The sequence below is a fragment of the Bombyx mori genome, chromosome 22 (assembly GCF_030269925.1).
Source record: "Bombyx mori chromosome 22, ASM3026992v2".
NCBI lineage: Eukaryota > Metazoa > Arthropoda > Insecta > Lepidoptera > Bombycidae > Bombyx > Bombyx mori.
In genome coordinates, this window is record NC_085128.1 from 2,979,758 (window position 1) to 2,995,116 (window position 15,359).

Here is a 15,359-nt window from a genome sequence, read left to right on the forward strand (position 1 = left end):
GCAATAAATAAAAAAGAGAATGCTTTTAAGGATATGATCGCCTATTGTACAATTATAACTGTTTTTGGTGTCCATTAAAGTATATTCTTTCGGTCTCTCTTCTCTCAAATGTCCAGTTTTGAAGTGATGTTAAAACTCAATTCCGATAACTAAATAATTTTATAACCGCGCCCTCGCTTATTTCGTCAATGTAAATTAGTTCGCGCGTCAACATCCGCTTCGATGGTAAGCAAACATGTTAGGTTAACCGATTTACTCGCATCATAAGCGGGTAAATGTTGATTTAGCAAATGAGCTCTTGTTGGTTTATTGTGGAATGGGCGTGGCCTGGACATGAACAGTCTTACTGCGCGTCCGTTGTCAAGCGACCACAGGAGCCTATGGACAGCATAAATACTGCCTATCTTGGGACCATGCCGACAGAATCCCTATTGTATAACAGCTCTCCCACCCTACAAACTCGTTTGAACACGTCGCGGTCGATTTACTACGCGATGTGGCCGTGTTAGAATCCCTTAGACGAGGTTCCAGAGATTTCCTAACGAAAAACCGACTTTTCTCAAATATCATCCACGACGAAAGAACAGCATCGTGTAATAAGCCTGCCTAATTACTATACAATAGAAACAAAGAGATCTAGAGTTTTTTTTTAGACATCTACAACGTAAATGTGCCACCCATCTTGAGATATAAGTTCTAAGATCTCAGTATAGTTATAACGGCTGCCCCACCCTTCAAACCGAAATGCATTACTGCTTCACAAGAGGTCCTACCACCAGTAAAAAAGTTGATTAGTCTGAAGTTGGGTGGCGGTATTCAAGTTATCGCGTCTATGAGTTTCGGTGACCACTTAAAACCGAATGTCCCGTGACCTTTTTCAACCATCTGAGCAATAAAAAAGACGCTGGTACCTATACGTGCGGTTTCAATAGATACGCCTTATCAAGGATAGTTAAAGTTATCCACTAAATACGATGTTGTCCCTACATCTTGGAACTAGTTCGTGAACCACATGGATACGTTCAAAGTACTGGATAACTCCGGTCACTGTCCAAGAGTTCGACGAGTGAACTAACCCATAGACACAGCCAACTGTGCTTATCGCCGGATCTTCCCGGTAGGTCGCGGTTTCGATCCGGTGGTAAATTCTGCTAAGCACTGCTCTTGCTAGGGCTAGTGTTAGCAAATACTCTCAGGTTGAGCTCGTGAGCTCACCTACCGGTCTGTGCGAAGTTGGGATAACACCTTAGGCTACCAGCAAATAGACAGGGAAAAAAAAGACTACATAAAATTTTACCGAATCTCAATCACATTTTTAACTAGTACTTAAAGTACAACAGTGAAACCGTATTTGTTTCTCGTTTACAAAAAAAAAGGACAGTATTCACATTCCGAAGACAAGTCGCCATATAAAACGCCACATTAGAATTCAGTCGCCCGCGTCGGTTGAGTACGGAACCGCCGCGCCCTGAATGCAGACGAACCGATGTGACTCGCATCTAAATTATATACTATTATAGAGATTCAGTGATACTGGTATTCTATATCAACGTCTTTAAATACGTGTAATGTGTGACTTTTATTGTTTACATACTGGTGGTAGGACCTCTTGTGAGTCTCCACGAGTAGGTACCACCACCGCCCTGCCTATTTCTGCCGTGAAGCAGTAATGCGTTTCGGTTGGAAGGGTGGGGCAGCCGTTGTAACTATACTGAGACCTTAGAACTTATATTTCAAGGTGGGTGGCGACATTTACGTTGTAGATGTTTATGGGCTCCGGTAACCGCTTAACATCAGGTGGGCAGGGAGCTCGTTCACCCATCAATGCAATAAAAAAATTAAAATGTAACTTTTATCAGTTACCTTTTAATGTCGACGTGTGTTTAAAAGTTTGCCCGTCGTAAAGTTATTTCACGATTCTAAATGATATTAATACTGATTGAAAATGGGAATATAAGGGAATATGCATTGCAGAGGATGATAAGAGTTCAATGTTTTTTGACAATGAATTTTAACAAAAGTTTACTTGACGAAAGTCTAAATACCAATTAGTCAAATAAGCGACATGCGGTAGGCAGCGGCTTGGCTCTGCCCCTGGCATTTCTGAAGTCCATGGGCGACGGTAACCACTCACCATCAGGTGGGCCGTACGCTCGTCTGCCTACAAAGCCAATAAAAAAAATGTCTTGTAAAGTACCGAAATAACCTCATTGTCTTGGTTCAATTCTTCTGAACAGTTACTGTGAGATTTATTTGTTGAAGCGACTAACACACTTATTGTATGTCGATGGCACAACTGTCAATAAAAACTTTCACACTTAACAAAGTTAACCGCATCGAATATACTACGTCTGAACGAATTGAACATTAAAAGTAACCATATAAATGTAGAATTGGGATTGTGGCACATAAAACAAATTTATTCTGCTGTTGCACTTTTACTCTCCTTTTTCAAAATCTTCTGAAAAAATACTTTAAAAAAAAGACCTTCGAGATATAACCAATAGGGATGTGCGCGTTATTCAATTAATTAACACTTTTAATACGCCTTACTCATTTTAACTGTTTTGGCCATCTTCCTTTTATCTGTCACTGGCGACCCGCCCTCGCTTCGCTTAGGGAACTGTAATTTATTATTGATAACAGTATTTCTCCACTATTTAATGGATGTTATTATACGTATAAACTTTCCTCTTAAATCACTCTATCTATTAAAAAAACCACATCAAAATCCGTTGCGTAGTTTTGAAGATTTAAGCATACATAGGGATATAGGGACAGAGAAAGCGACTTCCCACCCCTCCTGGCTGAGCCTTTGCTCGCCCACCTGTCCTGGTGAAGCTGGAAAGGCCTCCGGGCCACGAGTAATCTTTCAACCATAAAAAAAAAAAGAAAGCGATTTTGTTTTATACTATGTAGTGATTCTGTTTTCATGTCTTTTCGTTTTTTCTCACAGCTTAACGCTTCGTTCCACAATCCTTCATACGTTCCGTTTTTACTAATCGTACATAAATGATCTTTAAAGCCGCTTTCAGACTACGCTATAATATAATAGCATATAGTATATAGCTCATAGCACTACAATATCGCGCGTCATACATTGTTATGGACACGTTCACACTCTACTGTACTATATATTATTGGCTAAGTATAGGCTGCTATACTACAACTTATATCTCAAGGGTGGTGGCGCATTTACGTTGTAGATGTCTATGGGCTCCAGTAACCACTTAACACCAGGTGGGCTGTGAGCTCGTCCACCCATCTAAGCAATAAATAAAAAAAGCTTAAGAATAAATTGTGTATTTGTCTCGGCATCTGTTTGGTGACAGAGTGGGACTGCATCCTGGAGCCGCTGCCGATGCGCGGCGTGCTGGGCACGGCGGCCCGCGAGTGGGCGGCGCGGCACGTGCTGGCGGCCGGCGCGCTGCTCGGCAAGAGTTGCTCCGCCGCGCTCAAGCTGGCCGGCCACGACGCGCACATGCAGACGCAGGTACCCGCACCGACCGCGGCCCGAAAACAATCCAAAACAATCTCTATTTACAAAGCGCGACTAATGTCATAATTACGTAACTAACAACTCAACACCGATGCAGTTGGAAAACGCATTCACCGCCTCTGAATTTTATTGTGCAACTATACGTGGAATGCAAAAAATATCAGTAAATATTATGTAATTTTTGTTTCTATTGCTGACGATGCGGTCCTTATTAGCGTTCACGTGATCTTACTACCGGTTTCGTCATCGGGAATGGTTTCAATATTTCCACACGGTATGTAGTCTCACCATCATTCCCGATCCTGCGGACCGATTTGTAAACAGTTGACGTCGCCCGATTCGGATTCGGAATTCGTCATTTCGGATCTTCCCTATCCACTGACGGAGCTTTTAGGTACCCCAAGCCCCGGTCACCGTTCAGTAAAGTAACCCACAGACACAGCCCACTGAGTTCCTCGCCGGATCTTCTCAGTGGGTTGTGTTTTCGATCTGGTGGTAGATTCTGCGAAGCACTGCTTTTGCTAGGGTTAGTGTTAGCAACGTCGTCAGGTTTGAGCACCGTGAGCTCACCTACTAGTTAAGGTTACGCTGAAATAGTCTCCCAAGACCATTAGCTTGGGTAGGAAAAAAAATATCCTAAAAAATACTAATCGCATAATTCATAACATTCACTAATCCAATAATGCGGACTGGCGATAATTTCTTGATTATTAAAATCATTGAAGTCCCTCATGCTCCTTAGGTGAGGTAAAAGACAACGGTCATCGAAACAGTGATATTTTTTATATTTTTTATTGCTTTAATTGGTGGACGAGCTCACATCCCACCTGGTGCTAAGTGGTTACTGGAACCCATAGACATTTACGACGTAAATGCGCCACTCACCTTGAGATATAAGTTCTAAGGTCTCAAGTATAGTTACAACGGCTGCCCCACCCTTCAAACCGAAACGCATTACTGCTTCATGGCAGAAATAGGCAGAGTGGTGGTACCTAGCCGCGCGCACTCACAAGAGGACCTACCTACCACCAGTAATTACGCAAATTATAATTTTGCGGGTTTGATTTTTATTACACGATGTTATTCCTTCACTGTGGAAGTCAATCGTGAACATTTGTTGAGTACCTACGTATTTCATTAGAAAAATTGGTACACGCCTGGGATTTGAACACCGGTGCATCGCTCAACACGAATGCGCCGGACGTCTTTTCTCTTAGGCTTCAAAAAATAGCAATCGCATCTATACATATAAATAAATTTGGAGTGTCTATTTGTAATATTGAAATAACCGCTTTTTACTACATGCATATGAATATATATGCGGTACATACACCAAATTAACATTTTTTTCAATTTTTGTCTGTCTGTTTGTTCCGGCTAATCTCTGGAATGGCTGAACCGATTTTGACAAGACTTTCACTGATAGGTAGCTGATGATATAAGGAGTCACGTAAGGCTACACTTTTTTAGACTAGCTTCGCCGGCTTCGACTCGGCTATCAATAATAAAATTTAATGTTTCCGTAAGCGAAGCGAGGGCGGGTCTCTAGTAATTCATAAAATTCACTAATCCAATAATGCAGACTAGCGATCATTTCTTGATTATTAAAATCATTTAAGTCCCTCATGCTCTTTAAGTGAGGTAAAAGACAACGACCACCGAATCAGGTATACATAGTGGGTATGTGGGTTCCAGGGCTACCTGTTCGGCTGCCACCTGGCGCTGGCGTGGCAGGCGTACCTGGACCTGGAGGCGTTCAGCGGCCCCGAGCCCAGCTCGTTCTCGCTGGTGGGCGCGCCGCTCGCCTTCACGCTGGACGCGCGCCCGCACCTCTACTCCTACATCGAGGCGGGCCGCGCCAGCGTGCACCACGTCGACTACCACGCCGTGAGCCATCCCTACCATCTCTGTACCATAACGATCGCAGCCACAAGCAGCAGCAGCGCCAATAAAACTTCCACTGTTCCAAAATTACTGGTGGTAGGAGCTCTAGTGAGTTCGCGCGTTTAGGTACCACCACCCCGCCTATTTCTGCCGTGAAGCAGCAATGCGTTTCAGTTTGAAGGGTGGGGCAGCCGTTGTAACTATACTTGAGACCTTAGAACTTATATCTCAAGATGGGTGGCGCATTTACGTAGTAGATGTCTATGGGCTCCAGTAACCACTTAACACCGGGTGGGCTGTGAGCTCGTCCACCCATCTAAGCAATAAAAAATATATTAAAAAAATCCTCTCTTTGTATGCGCTGCTGAATGTGGCGTATACAGCTTGAGATTAAGCATAGGAAGAAATCACGGATAGTCAAAGAATATCCGTTTATTATATACTTCGCTAACAAGTAACTAATTCTATGTATGTTGATGTAGTGAGTACCGCTGTATATGAGTGCGCTTTATACTACAATTGGGTAAAGCCATGTAAGAGTGCTGATGTGAATGCGCGCGTGCCCTGTACGATACATGACTCGTACACTCTTATTAAAAAGAAAATAAAATACATTTGTCCAATTCACATGTGGTAGAAGTGAATCCTTCAAAAATTCAAATACAATTATCATAAATGTCTAAGTATGTATATCTAAAATTTTGTCATTAGTAAATAATTGTAAATCATCTCTTATAGTATGAGGTAGCGCCCTCTGTGAATTGACATTTTAACTTACGTATAATCCTAAATTAAAATTCACTACAAGAGATTTCATACACACGTTAGTATTAAAAAATCTCATAGATGGCGCTGTATTAAAAAACACTACGGACTTATTTTTTCGTTTCATCGAGTTTGAAATCACAACGATTCTAAAGAAGTTTCACTTCAAAAATATCTAAGACCCTTTTTACGTCTTAATCGTCTTCGCCATTTTCCTTTTTTTTGTCGTTCTGTCTGTCATCCTCTTTTCCCTTTCTTACCGTTTTCTCTCACTCACATCTTAACGCTCCATTCCACACTCTTTTCGTACGTTCCTACATTTATAAAACTACATTTTATTTTAACGAGTTCCCAACATGCCCTACCGTCAATTATGAATTAGGTTAATAAAAGGTAAGAATAAAAATTAAGCAATATCTTAGCTCCTATAGGATGTCGATCAACCGCTTTAGGAGCTAAAGCCAAGTAGGGTCGCATACACACGTTCCTATATAAATACGCCGATATACTATGCTACGCACTGGGCTTCGGGATAAATAAAATTTCACCAAAGTACAACTTAAAACTGTATTGAACACTTAGACCACTTAACCACTTCACCTTAAAACACTCAACAAACACTTTAAAACTCTCAATTTGCTTATTCCGCTTAACTTCAGGTGATCCGTTCGCTGTGTCGCTTCGAGTAGTTTCGATTACTGACTGACTGCCATCTTTAGAACGCTTTTATAGCCGATACCTCATCTCTAAAATTATCGAGAATTTTCCATACATCTCTAGTAGTAGTTTCCGCTGTCTAATAATAGATGGCGTTGTAATTCTCGAGCATTCTGGGTGCTACTAGATCCTTCTATATTCGTTCGACTATTCGGTGATAGATGGCGTTACTCTTACCGGTATAACCTTATTGTCACTAGGGAACAGTCGCCCTAAAGCTAGAGCCGAATGAAATGTTAAGAAACAAAATGTATTTCAGTTGTACAAAGCGGTGCTGGAAGGCGACGGGCTCGAGCAGACGAAGCGCGTGCAGCACGAGCACATCGCGCGGGCGCGCGCGCAGCTGCGCAGCCTGCCGCCCGGGGACGCGCGCACCGCGCTCGCCAACATACTCGTCGCCATGCACCAGGACCACTACTGAACGCGCACTGCACACCCGAGGGTGCCCATGCGGTTACTGGAGCCCATGGACATCCACAACGTAAATGCGCCATCCACCTTGAGATACAAGTTCTAAGGTCTCAGTATAGTTACAACGGCTGCCCCACCCTTCAAATCAAAACGCATTACTGCTTCACGGCAGAAATAGGCAGGGCAGTGGTACCTACCCGCGCGGACTCACAAGAGCTCCTACCACCAGATATTGGTATCGCAATCGAAAAAAAGTATAGGATTTAAAAAGTGCCCCTACCGTCCGTAAAAAGAATTAATTTCAGCAGCACGAATGAATTTACTTACTTGCGTTTCGCAATCTCGGATTCTCGAAACTTGAAACTTATACTCATAATCGAGAGCACGAAAATTGTTTTGACATACAGTAACATAAATCTCGAAGGCTAGCTATCGAAAACCATCTAATGTAATGATCCGTTTTCGTATCGAGGACTTGTGCTTGGAGGTCACTTATCATAAAGTATCAAACAGTAGTTAATAACACTGACTGAAAATCCTTTACTATGCGGCTGGCTCTGAATAGATGTCGCTTTTGCTCTAATCTAAAAACTGAATGTGACTGATGAAATAATATCACTGAAATCGCAACTGCTATCTTCGAGTAAAAATTCAATGCTCACAGAAGATATACAGTTTGGTTTGAAATATTAAAATTCATTTCGAAATTATGAAAATAAATTATTCATTTTGCAACTCTTAGAAACACTGACCTTAAGATTTTAATTTGAGGAAAATTGCTACTAAATGCTTATATTTTACCAATTGTGTTCGAAATTATTTATAAGAAAAGTGTCTCAAATAACATTATACTTACTCGTATTGAATAAAACAAGCAGGCGATTGAATGACATGATTTAATTCTAATCAATTAAACCGTAAAGAAATATTGTAAAAGTATTTAGCTTTTTATTAAGCTCACAGATTTTGAGCTAAGTAAGTTACAATATGGATTACATAAAATAGTAAAATGCATAGCATATTACATAGTTACCAACATGAAAAAACTGGTCAAATCGTAGAATTTATTTATATATTATTCTGAACTTATTATGACCATGAATTTTATAATTATACTTAATAAAATTTAGTAATTAAAATAACTCATTCCATTGTAATAAAAATATAATATATGAATCTCTATGATGTTGTAATTAGAATTTAACTTCCATGAAAAATGACATATGATATTGTTTTAAATGTAAAGTATAGTTCAAAAATGTAATATTGTGATACTGGGTGCTTATTGTGAACTTTAATGTTTTTTTATATTTTTTTATTTTGTACAATAAATATACTCATTTTTTAAACATGGATTTGTTATTCAAGCCTACGTCACATGAGTTTGTTGATCCTGTCATATACTTTTTGGGTATTGAGGGTTTGCTGATGCCCGGGGGCCTTTCTACCTTTACCACGGTGTGGTTGTGTTAGCATACACAGTGCAGAAAATATTAGTAAATAGCGATTTTTGGAGTTTACTCCTTTAGAATCGATTTACATATATAGGCCCGGGGTATGAAAATTATGGGGACCAAAATCGTACTAGCATGTCACACGAAATGCGTTATCGCAGGTGACGCCGGGCTGCTGCGCCGGCAGTCCGCCACAAAGCCTCGTACTGATCGCGCGTTTCTCTCATTATTGTATTTTCATATATTTGTTAGTCGTTTGTTTTGTGTCTCGTTAATTTGTTAATAATCTGTAGTGTATCGTGTTGTCGTAATATAGAACTATTTCTCGTATTGTTTCGTTTAATTTTTTATATCCAGTAAACTCCAGTCGTGCGTCGGAGCGGACACACACACTTTTTGGAGTTTACTCCTTTAGAATCGATTTACATATATAGGCCCGGGGTATGAAAATTATGGGGACCAAAATCGTACTAGCATGTCACACGAAATGCGTTATGCGCCTGATTGCGCATGTCACACGAAATGCGGGTGACGCCGGGCTGCTGCGCCGGCAGTCCGCCACAAAGCCTCGTACTGATCGCGCGTTTCTCTCATTATTGTATTTTCATATATTTGTTAGTCGTTTGTTTTGTGTCTCGTTAATTTGTTAATAATCTGTAGTGTATCGTGTTGTCGTAATATAGAACTATTTCTCGTATTGTTTCGTTTAATTTTTTATATCCAGTAAACTCCAGTCGTGCGTCGGAGCGGACACACACACTTTTTTTTTCTATCGCCACTGTATTTTCTTTCTATCAGACATTACAACCTGTACTATCTGATTTCGTTTTTGGGACCGATTAAAGATTTCGAATCTTTAAGTTACGAATTTCCTGTGCAAATTTATTGGTTGATTTGATTTTTCTTTTCAACTCAGTTTTGTCGTGACTGAGTTCAGAATATAAATGGTGTTTTTTATAGAGGCATACAACTTTAAGTTGGCAACATTTTTTTAACTGGGGGCCATTTTGTCAGCTTCACTGAAGTATGAAACCTAGTCAGCTTTGAAGTGATCAATATATGTAATCGCCCATCGCCATCGAGCAATTAATTCGATAAACTATGGAAAATTTTCACACCACGTTTTTTTTAAATGATAATACGCATCCACAGAGACGTACAGTGGATACAGAAGATGTAATTTCTGCTGTAAAGCGTAGCGTAGAGGAAGACCCGAATCAGACTATGCTCTATCGTGCACAGGAATTGGATGTGTCCATCCACTTTATGGAAGATGTTGTAAAAAGATCCCGGTTTGCGTGCTTGCAAAATCCAACTCGTGCATGAGTTGAAGTCACACGATCACCTAGCAAGGCGTAGATTCGGTGGAATGGCTCAGCTCGTGTCAGAATTGATTTCAATAAATCAATTGTGTAAATCAATTAATAATAATGTATTTGTGAAGGAAACGTTTGGTAATCGCATAGTTTAACTTTTCGGACCCGTGAATTGGCCTCCAAGATCGTGCGATTTAACGCCGCTATACTATTTTCTGTGGGGATATGTAAAGGCGCTACGCCGATGAGCCCGAAACGGTTGATCACTTGGAAGACAACGTTCGCCGCATTATTGCCACAATATACAGCCACAAATGTTGGAAAAAGTCATCGAAAATCCAATTTTTCCTTTACATTAGACTACGTCCGAATAATGCCAAAAGATTTTCTTTCGAATAAAGTATAGTACATTGTGCACCAAGGGAGAAAAGTAGGAGAAAAGTAGTAGGAAAAGTGTATGAAAAATTTATTGTTAATTTAAAAAAAACATCTTTGTTTTATTCAATTTCAAATTTCTATACCTCTTTAAAAACATCATTTGTATGTGCGTCATATTAAACATAACAAAATTCAAACAAAATAGTTCACTACAAAATCCGAAGTTTGGTATTTGGGAAAAATAAATAAAAGAATAGCATATTTTTTTAAATTAATTGTATTAATAAATAATGGTAGTTCTATTTACATGACACATTCGATTTACTCTTTTGTTTTGGCAGAAAATGCGATTAAAATATCGTTACACAAATTTTCTTGGAAATGAAGACTGAGTAGCACTGAGCCGACTTCGGGCATTAACTCTACTCAAAAAAAAAATCGTTGACTTTCACAATTCATCACAATTTTAAAAAATCAAATAGAAAGCCAAACAATCAATCGACATTTCTTTTCTAAATAAAAAAACGAGTTACTCGGCGAAAGGCTTCACATTGGTAATACCCAAGACACAAACTAAACTCATTATTTTTGGCTACAACTCTTGAATACTGGTTGTTTTTGGTTTGGAAACAATAAAACATAGGTACGTTACTTGATGAACGATCACACTGGTATTAAACAAGCACGCAACAGCCAAACATTCGTGACATTACGATTATATCACAGGTATCTAATGCAACCCTAATGATACAGTGTCTTACATAAAACGTTTTTGTAACTAATCACGATTTTGTTCTCGAAATTCTTTGCCTCTTGGTGATGTTCATTCTGATTATTTACTTTTTTATTAATATTGTGATTGATTCGTTGATATGTCTCGTCGATTTATTGATTTTGGAAGAGATATAAGTTATTAACTTAATTAATGGCAAGAACTCTGGGAAATACCAATGTTTATACACAAACAATACATAACGGAATACATTTAGGCAGATTCTATGTCGGTGTCGACCGAACGTACCATAGACAAGCTTTCACCATAAGACTGTCGATATTATCGCACCATTCGTTTAATATAATTTTTATTTTTTTGCACACCTAACATTACAACGTATATAGAATCCGTTGTCTATTATTGCTTATTTTTTATAAGTTTTGTTTCATTCAAAACTTTTACCTATAAATAATTTCACGTTCGTCCCAATAAATTTACCATTCAATAAATACGTACACGTAAAAAATATAAACTATATCAATAGTTTAATCTTTAAAACAAACTTTCCTTACAAGCTAATTATATATTAATAACCATCAATCAGTATGTTTTCATTCATATTTAATAATATGCCTACTTTATAATCTTTCCAAGCGCCTGAGAACATTTTTTTAGTACTGGCAATAAATCTATCCCTATGCAACATACGTTATTACGAATCGTTTTTATTGTTTGGATTTTATAATTTAAAATTATTACATCTCTTCGTATCTAATTTTACACAAATTATTTCATTGAATGCGTAATTCGATTAAAAATATAAGTTCACAATTTCAACAGTTTTTCGTTATTTTAGATTCTTCATTAATATCAATCATTAAATTATAGCCGAATATACAGGCACTCGTTTTGAAAATTAAAGATGGCGTTCTAGAAACATGCACAAAACAATCGCAATAATTTAATGACAAGTCATAAAGCAAATATATTAAATATTAAAATGCTACAATAACACTAAAATTATCGTAAAGAAAAAATGATTCGATAATGGTTCACGTAATACAATATAAATAAGTTAAAAATTCTAAAAAGTTAAAAATACACACATCTTAAACCTAATAGAAAAGCACTCGCGTCTTTGTTTACAAAAGACATGTCGTAAAGTCGACATGATTTTGATCGGTTTTGAAATATATGCCAAAACAAACCATAAAAAGTATTTAGGAATGGTAATAAAATAGTTACATTAAAACATACAACTAATACACAGACAAAGGTACAAAAATATCTATAAAGACTTCCAACGACTGCGTCCCGGGCCCCGCGGGGCCTACACGACCCGGCGTCTTGTACTTTTGTTCTGAATAAACATTAATGTAGGGTTAGTAGTTTATGAGATCATTGAATCGCATAAAGCCTGTTCATGCGCTTAATTAGACAAAAAAATATCGACAAAATATGCAGGAAAAAATAAAACGTACATCAAATCCGTTGCTTACAAGGGGACGTGCGCGCACCGGCGTAACTATAATATACAAAAACAAACGCTACGGAACACGTCGTCACGTCGACATTGCGGTGAAACGTAAGACTAGTTGAAATGCTGTCAGACACTACTACGTAACTTAAAATTACATCTTTGATTGCAACTCACTCGGTGCGCGTTACTAACGCGTCGTGAAGGCGTCGTGAGGCGTCGTGGATCCCGACTACGATCGCTCACCGGACCTGGCTCGGCGCGCCGCCCGCAGCGAGCCTCTCTCAGGAAGCGCGCTACCTAACTATCTAATATCGAAAGGCAACATAGAACTTAGACATCTATGGAAGAGTTTTGTCCGTTCGGGGGCGCTCAGCGAGCGGAGGCTTGTGTCAGGTGGCCGACTCCTGGTAGGGGCCCGTCACCGTGCAGCCGTGCATGGGGAACAGCGTCGTCCATGATGTCGTCGTGTGCGTCTCGGCACGCACCAGCGCCGGGCCCGGGCCCGCAGACCTTGGACCCGTCGACCCTGGCCCCGCAATCGGTCCTATTGGCCCTGGCCTTGCGACCGGCGTCGGTGCGATCGCGGCCGGTGCCGGGGTGCTAGGCGTCGGCGGATTTAACCCTAATTTCTTCAACCTCATCTTTTCCTCCCACTCCTCGAGCCCGTGCTTAGGTCGATTCAAGTTCCTGTGCTGGTAGAATACGAGCGAGATCCTGGTCGGAGTGACTCGGTTCGGAGCTCTGACGGCGGTTGTCGAGTGCATCTCGTGTTTGGCGCACTCGAACAGGACGCTTCCATGTCCGAGAGCGATGGCGACGCCCCCCATTTGGCTGTCTTTAAAGCATTCCAGATTCTCGGTGTATTCTGTGACTTCGCCGATGGGCTCAGCTTTAGGCGGTTCCGGTGGGTACGGGATAGTGAACGGTGGTGGGTACAGACACCAGTTTGGCGATGTTTGACACCAATTCGGACTCGGATTTTGATAAAAGTTGGAGGTGAAATTTGGGTTGTACTGATACCCGTATGAATTGTAACAGTGCGAGTTTCTCAATAACTCCTCTCTTTTGTATTTTTCTGCATTGTAGTAAGCGAGGTTATAGTCGTTGTAAGAATTCTCATACGGGTTGAAATGTCCGTACGGACTGGCTGAAAACGGATAGGCGTTTGTCATCTGCGGATAATTTCCATATCCTTGAATGGGAGCTTGGTTTCCGTACGAGGTTTGGTTAACGGGATGAAAATTGTTTCCGGTGAAATCAGGTTTGTTTGCTGTCGCTTGATTGATTTCTTCGTGATTGATAGTGTAATTTGTTTGCGATGCGGAAGTTTGTGGGGTAGTGTTATTTTGCACTCTCGCATCGTAGGGACTCCTGTGCTCGTAGCCCTGATTGAGGTGCGGTCTATCAGAGGGCGGGTAAGGTTTCAGAAAGGTGGGATTCTCCAAATTTTCTGGATTTACGTGCTGCGATCTAGACGGTGGCCGGGCTTTTGGCACTCGAAACAACAGATTTTCATTTTCAAGAGTCAATTGATCTTTAGGTTTCGACTGATCCCAGTTTTTAGAATCCGGCGACTTCCAAACGCTCTGACGAACGTCAGACGAATTGAGCGATTCGTTGTTCGGTGATCTGAGGTCGGATATTTGAGATGACGCCGGAGACGGGGGTGTGCTCTGTGAGTTCTGTGATAATTCGGTCAGGCGCGGGGAACATGGCATCTCGAATTCCGGTAACTTCTGATTTATCTCTCCGACAGCGCTCTGTTTAACGGTTTCGTTATTTTTTTGTAGCATTTGATTGGAGTTGGTGTCGCTCCTGTTCGAATCTGGACTGTAGTTATTCGGGGGAACGTTCAAATGAGCCGTCGTAGAATCAGGGTCTTCTTTAACCACATTATTGAATATTTGAGCGCTATTAAAGTCATGCCATTGATTCTGTACATTGATCTGAGTGTTAGCGGCATTGAACTGTTGATCTCGTTTCGGGAGACCGGTGGCAAAGCTGGGCAGCTGGTTGGGATTTTGATTTTGGCACGAATTATTTTCCGCTATAGAGTTTGCTTGGTATATGGCGTTTTGATGATGGAGATTGTAGCTTTGATCGTACGGATTGTATGGAGAGTCTAAAACTGTGCTCGAGATCTGATTGCTCTGGAGTTGGGCATCGGTGAAGTTGTCAATCATTGTCGCCATGTCCAACAAGGCAGGGTTGCCCAAGTTCGGATTCATGAGACCGCCTTGACTCTGGTTGTGCATGTTAGGGTTGATGAAAGCGGAATTGTAGTGTTGGTTATTGGTAAACGCGGATGGGTTGGACTGGTTAAAAGACGGGGTGCCGGCTCTGGGCGATGAGCTGCTTTGGCTTCGTGGACTCGCGTTATTCCTGGCGTCAGGTTGCGGAGTTCGAGGCGTGGGGGTAGAGCACTGAGTCTTTTTCTGATTGTTTCCAGGACTTTGTTGTGGTGTGTTGTTAGTCGAGTTGTTCGCAGAGTCCCCGCTGTCTTCTTCTTTCCGCTTCTTGCCGTGCCTCCTGCATGGCTGTAACGGCACTGAGCGCACACGGACCTCCATGGGATACCTGAAATCAACACAGTCACAATATTAACACTATTCTTCGAAGAAAAATCTTCGAAGTATTTGACCAATCTCGGATGAAAATCAGAGGTATTGGTATACGAATGATTATTATACGACGTTGTACAATACTTTGTAAATACAGCAAGTCAGTAAATGGAATTACA

The 15,359-nt window shown here is 40.6% G+C and overlaps 2 protein-coding genes across 6 annotated transcripts in view; one reads left to right on the forward strand and one right to left on the reverse strand.

Annotated features, from left to right (window-relative positions):
• Nucleotides 1-8,625, forward strand: part of LOC101741344 (all trans-polyprenyl-diphosphate synthase PDSS2) — a 28,410-nt gene extending 19,785 nt beyond the window's left edge. Inside the window, exons 5-7 of the mRNA XM_004924734.3 lie at nt 3,333-3,493; nt 5,195-5,386; nt 7,125-8,625. Of these exons, the coding sequence (XP_004924791.1) occupies nt 3,333-3,493; nt 5,195-5,386; nt 7,125-7,286 (515 nt within the window). The 3' untranslated portion in view covers nt 7,287-8,625. The remainder of the gene's footprint in view (nt 1-3,332; nt 3,494-5,194; nt 5,387-7,124) is intronic.
• Nucleotides 8,626-10,495: 1,870 nt separating this feature from the next.
• Nucleotides 10,496-15,359, reverse strand: part of LOC101743969 (methylcytosine dioxygenase TET) — a 158,666-nt gene continuing 153,802 nt past the window's right edge. For all 5 annotated transcript variants that reach the window (XM_038019059.2, XM_021347027.3, XM_038019061.2 and 2 more), the window contains one exon: nt 10,496-15,196. In XM_038019059.2, the coding sequence (XP_037874987.1) occupies nt 13,009-15,196 (2,188 nt within the window). In that variant the 3' untranslated portion in view covers nt 10,496-13,008. The remainder of the gene's footprint in view (nt 15,197-15,359) is intronic.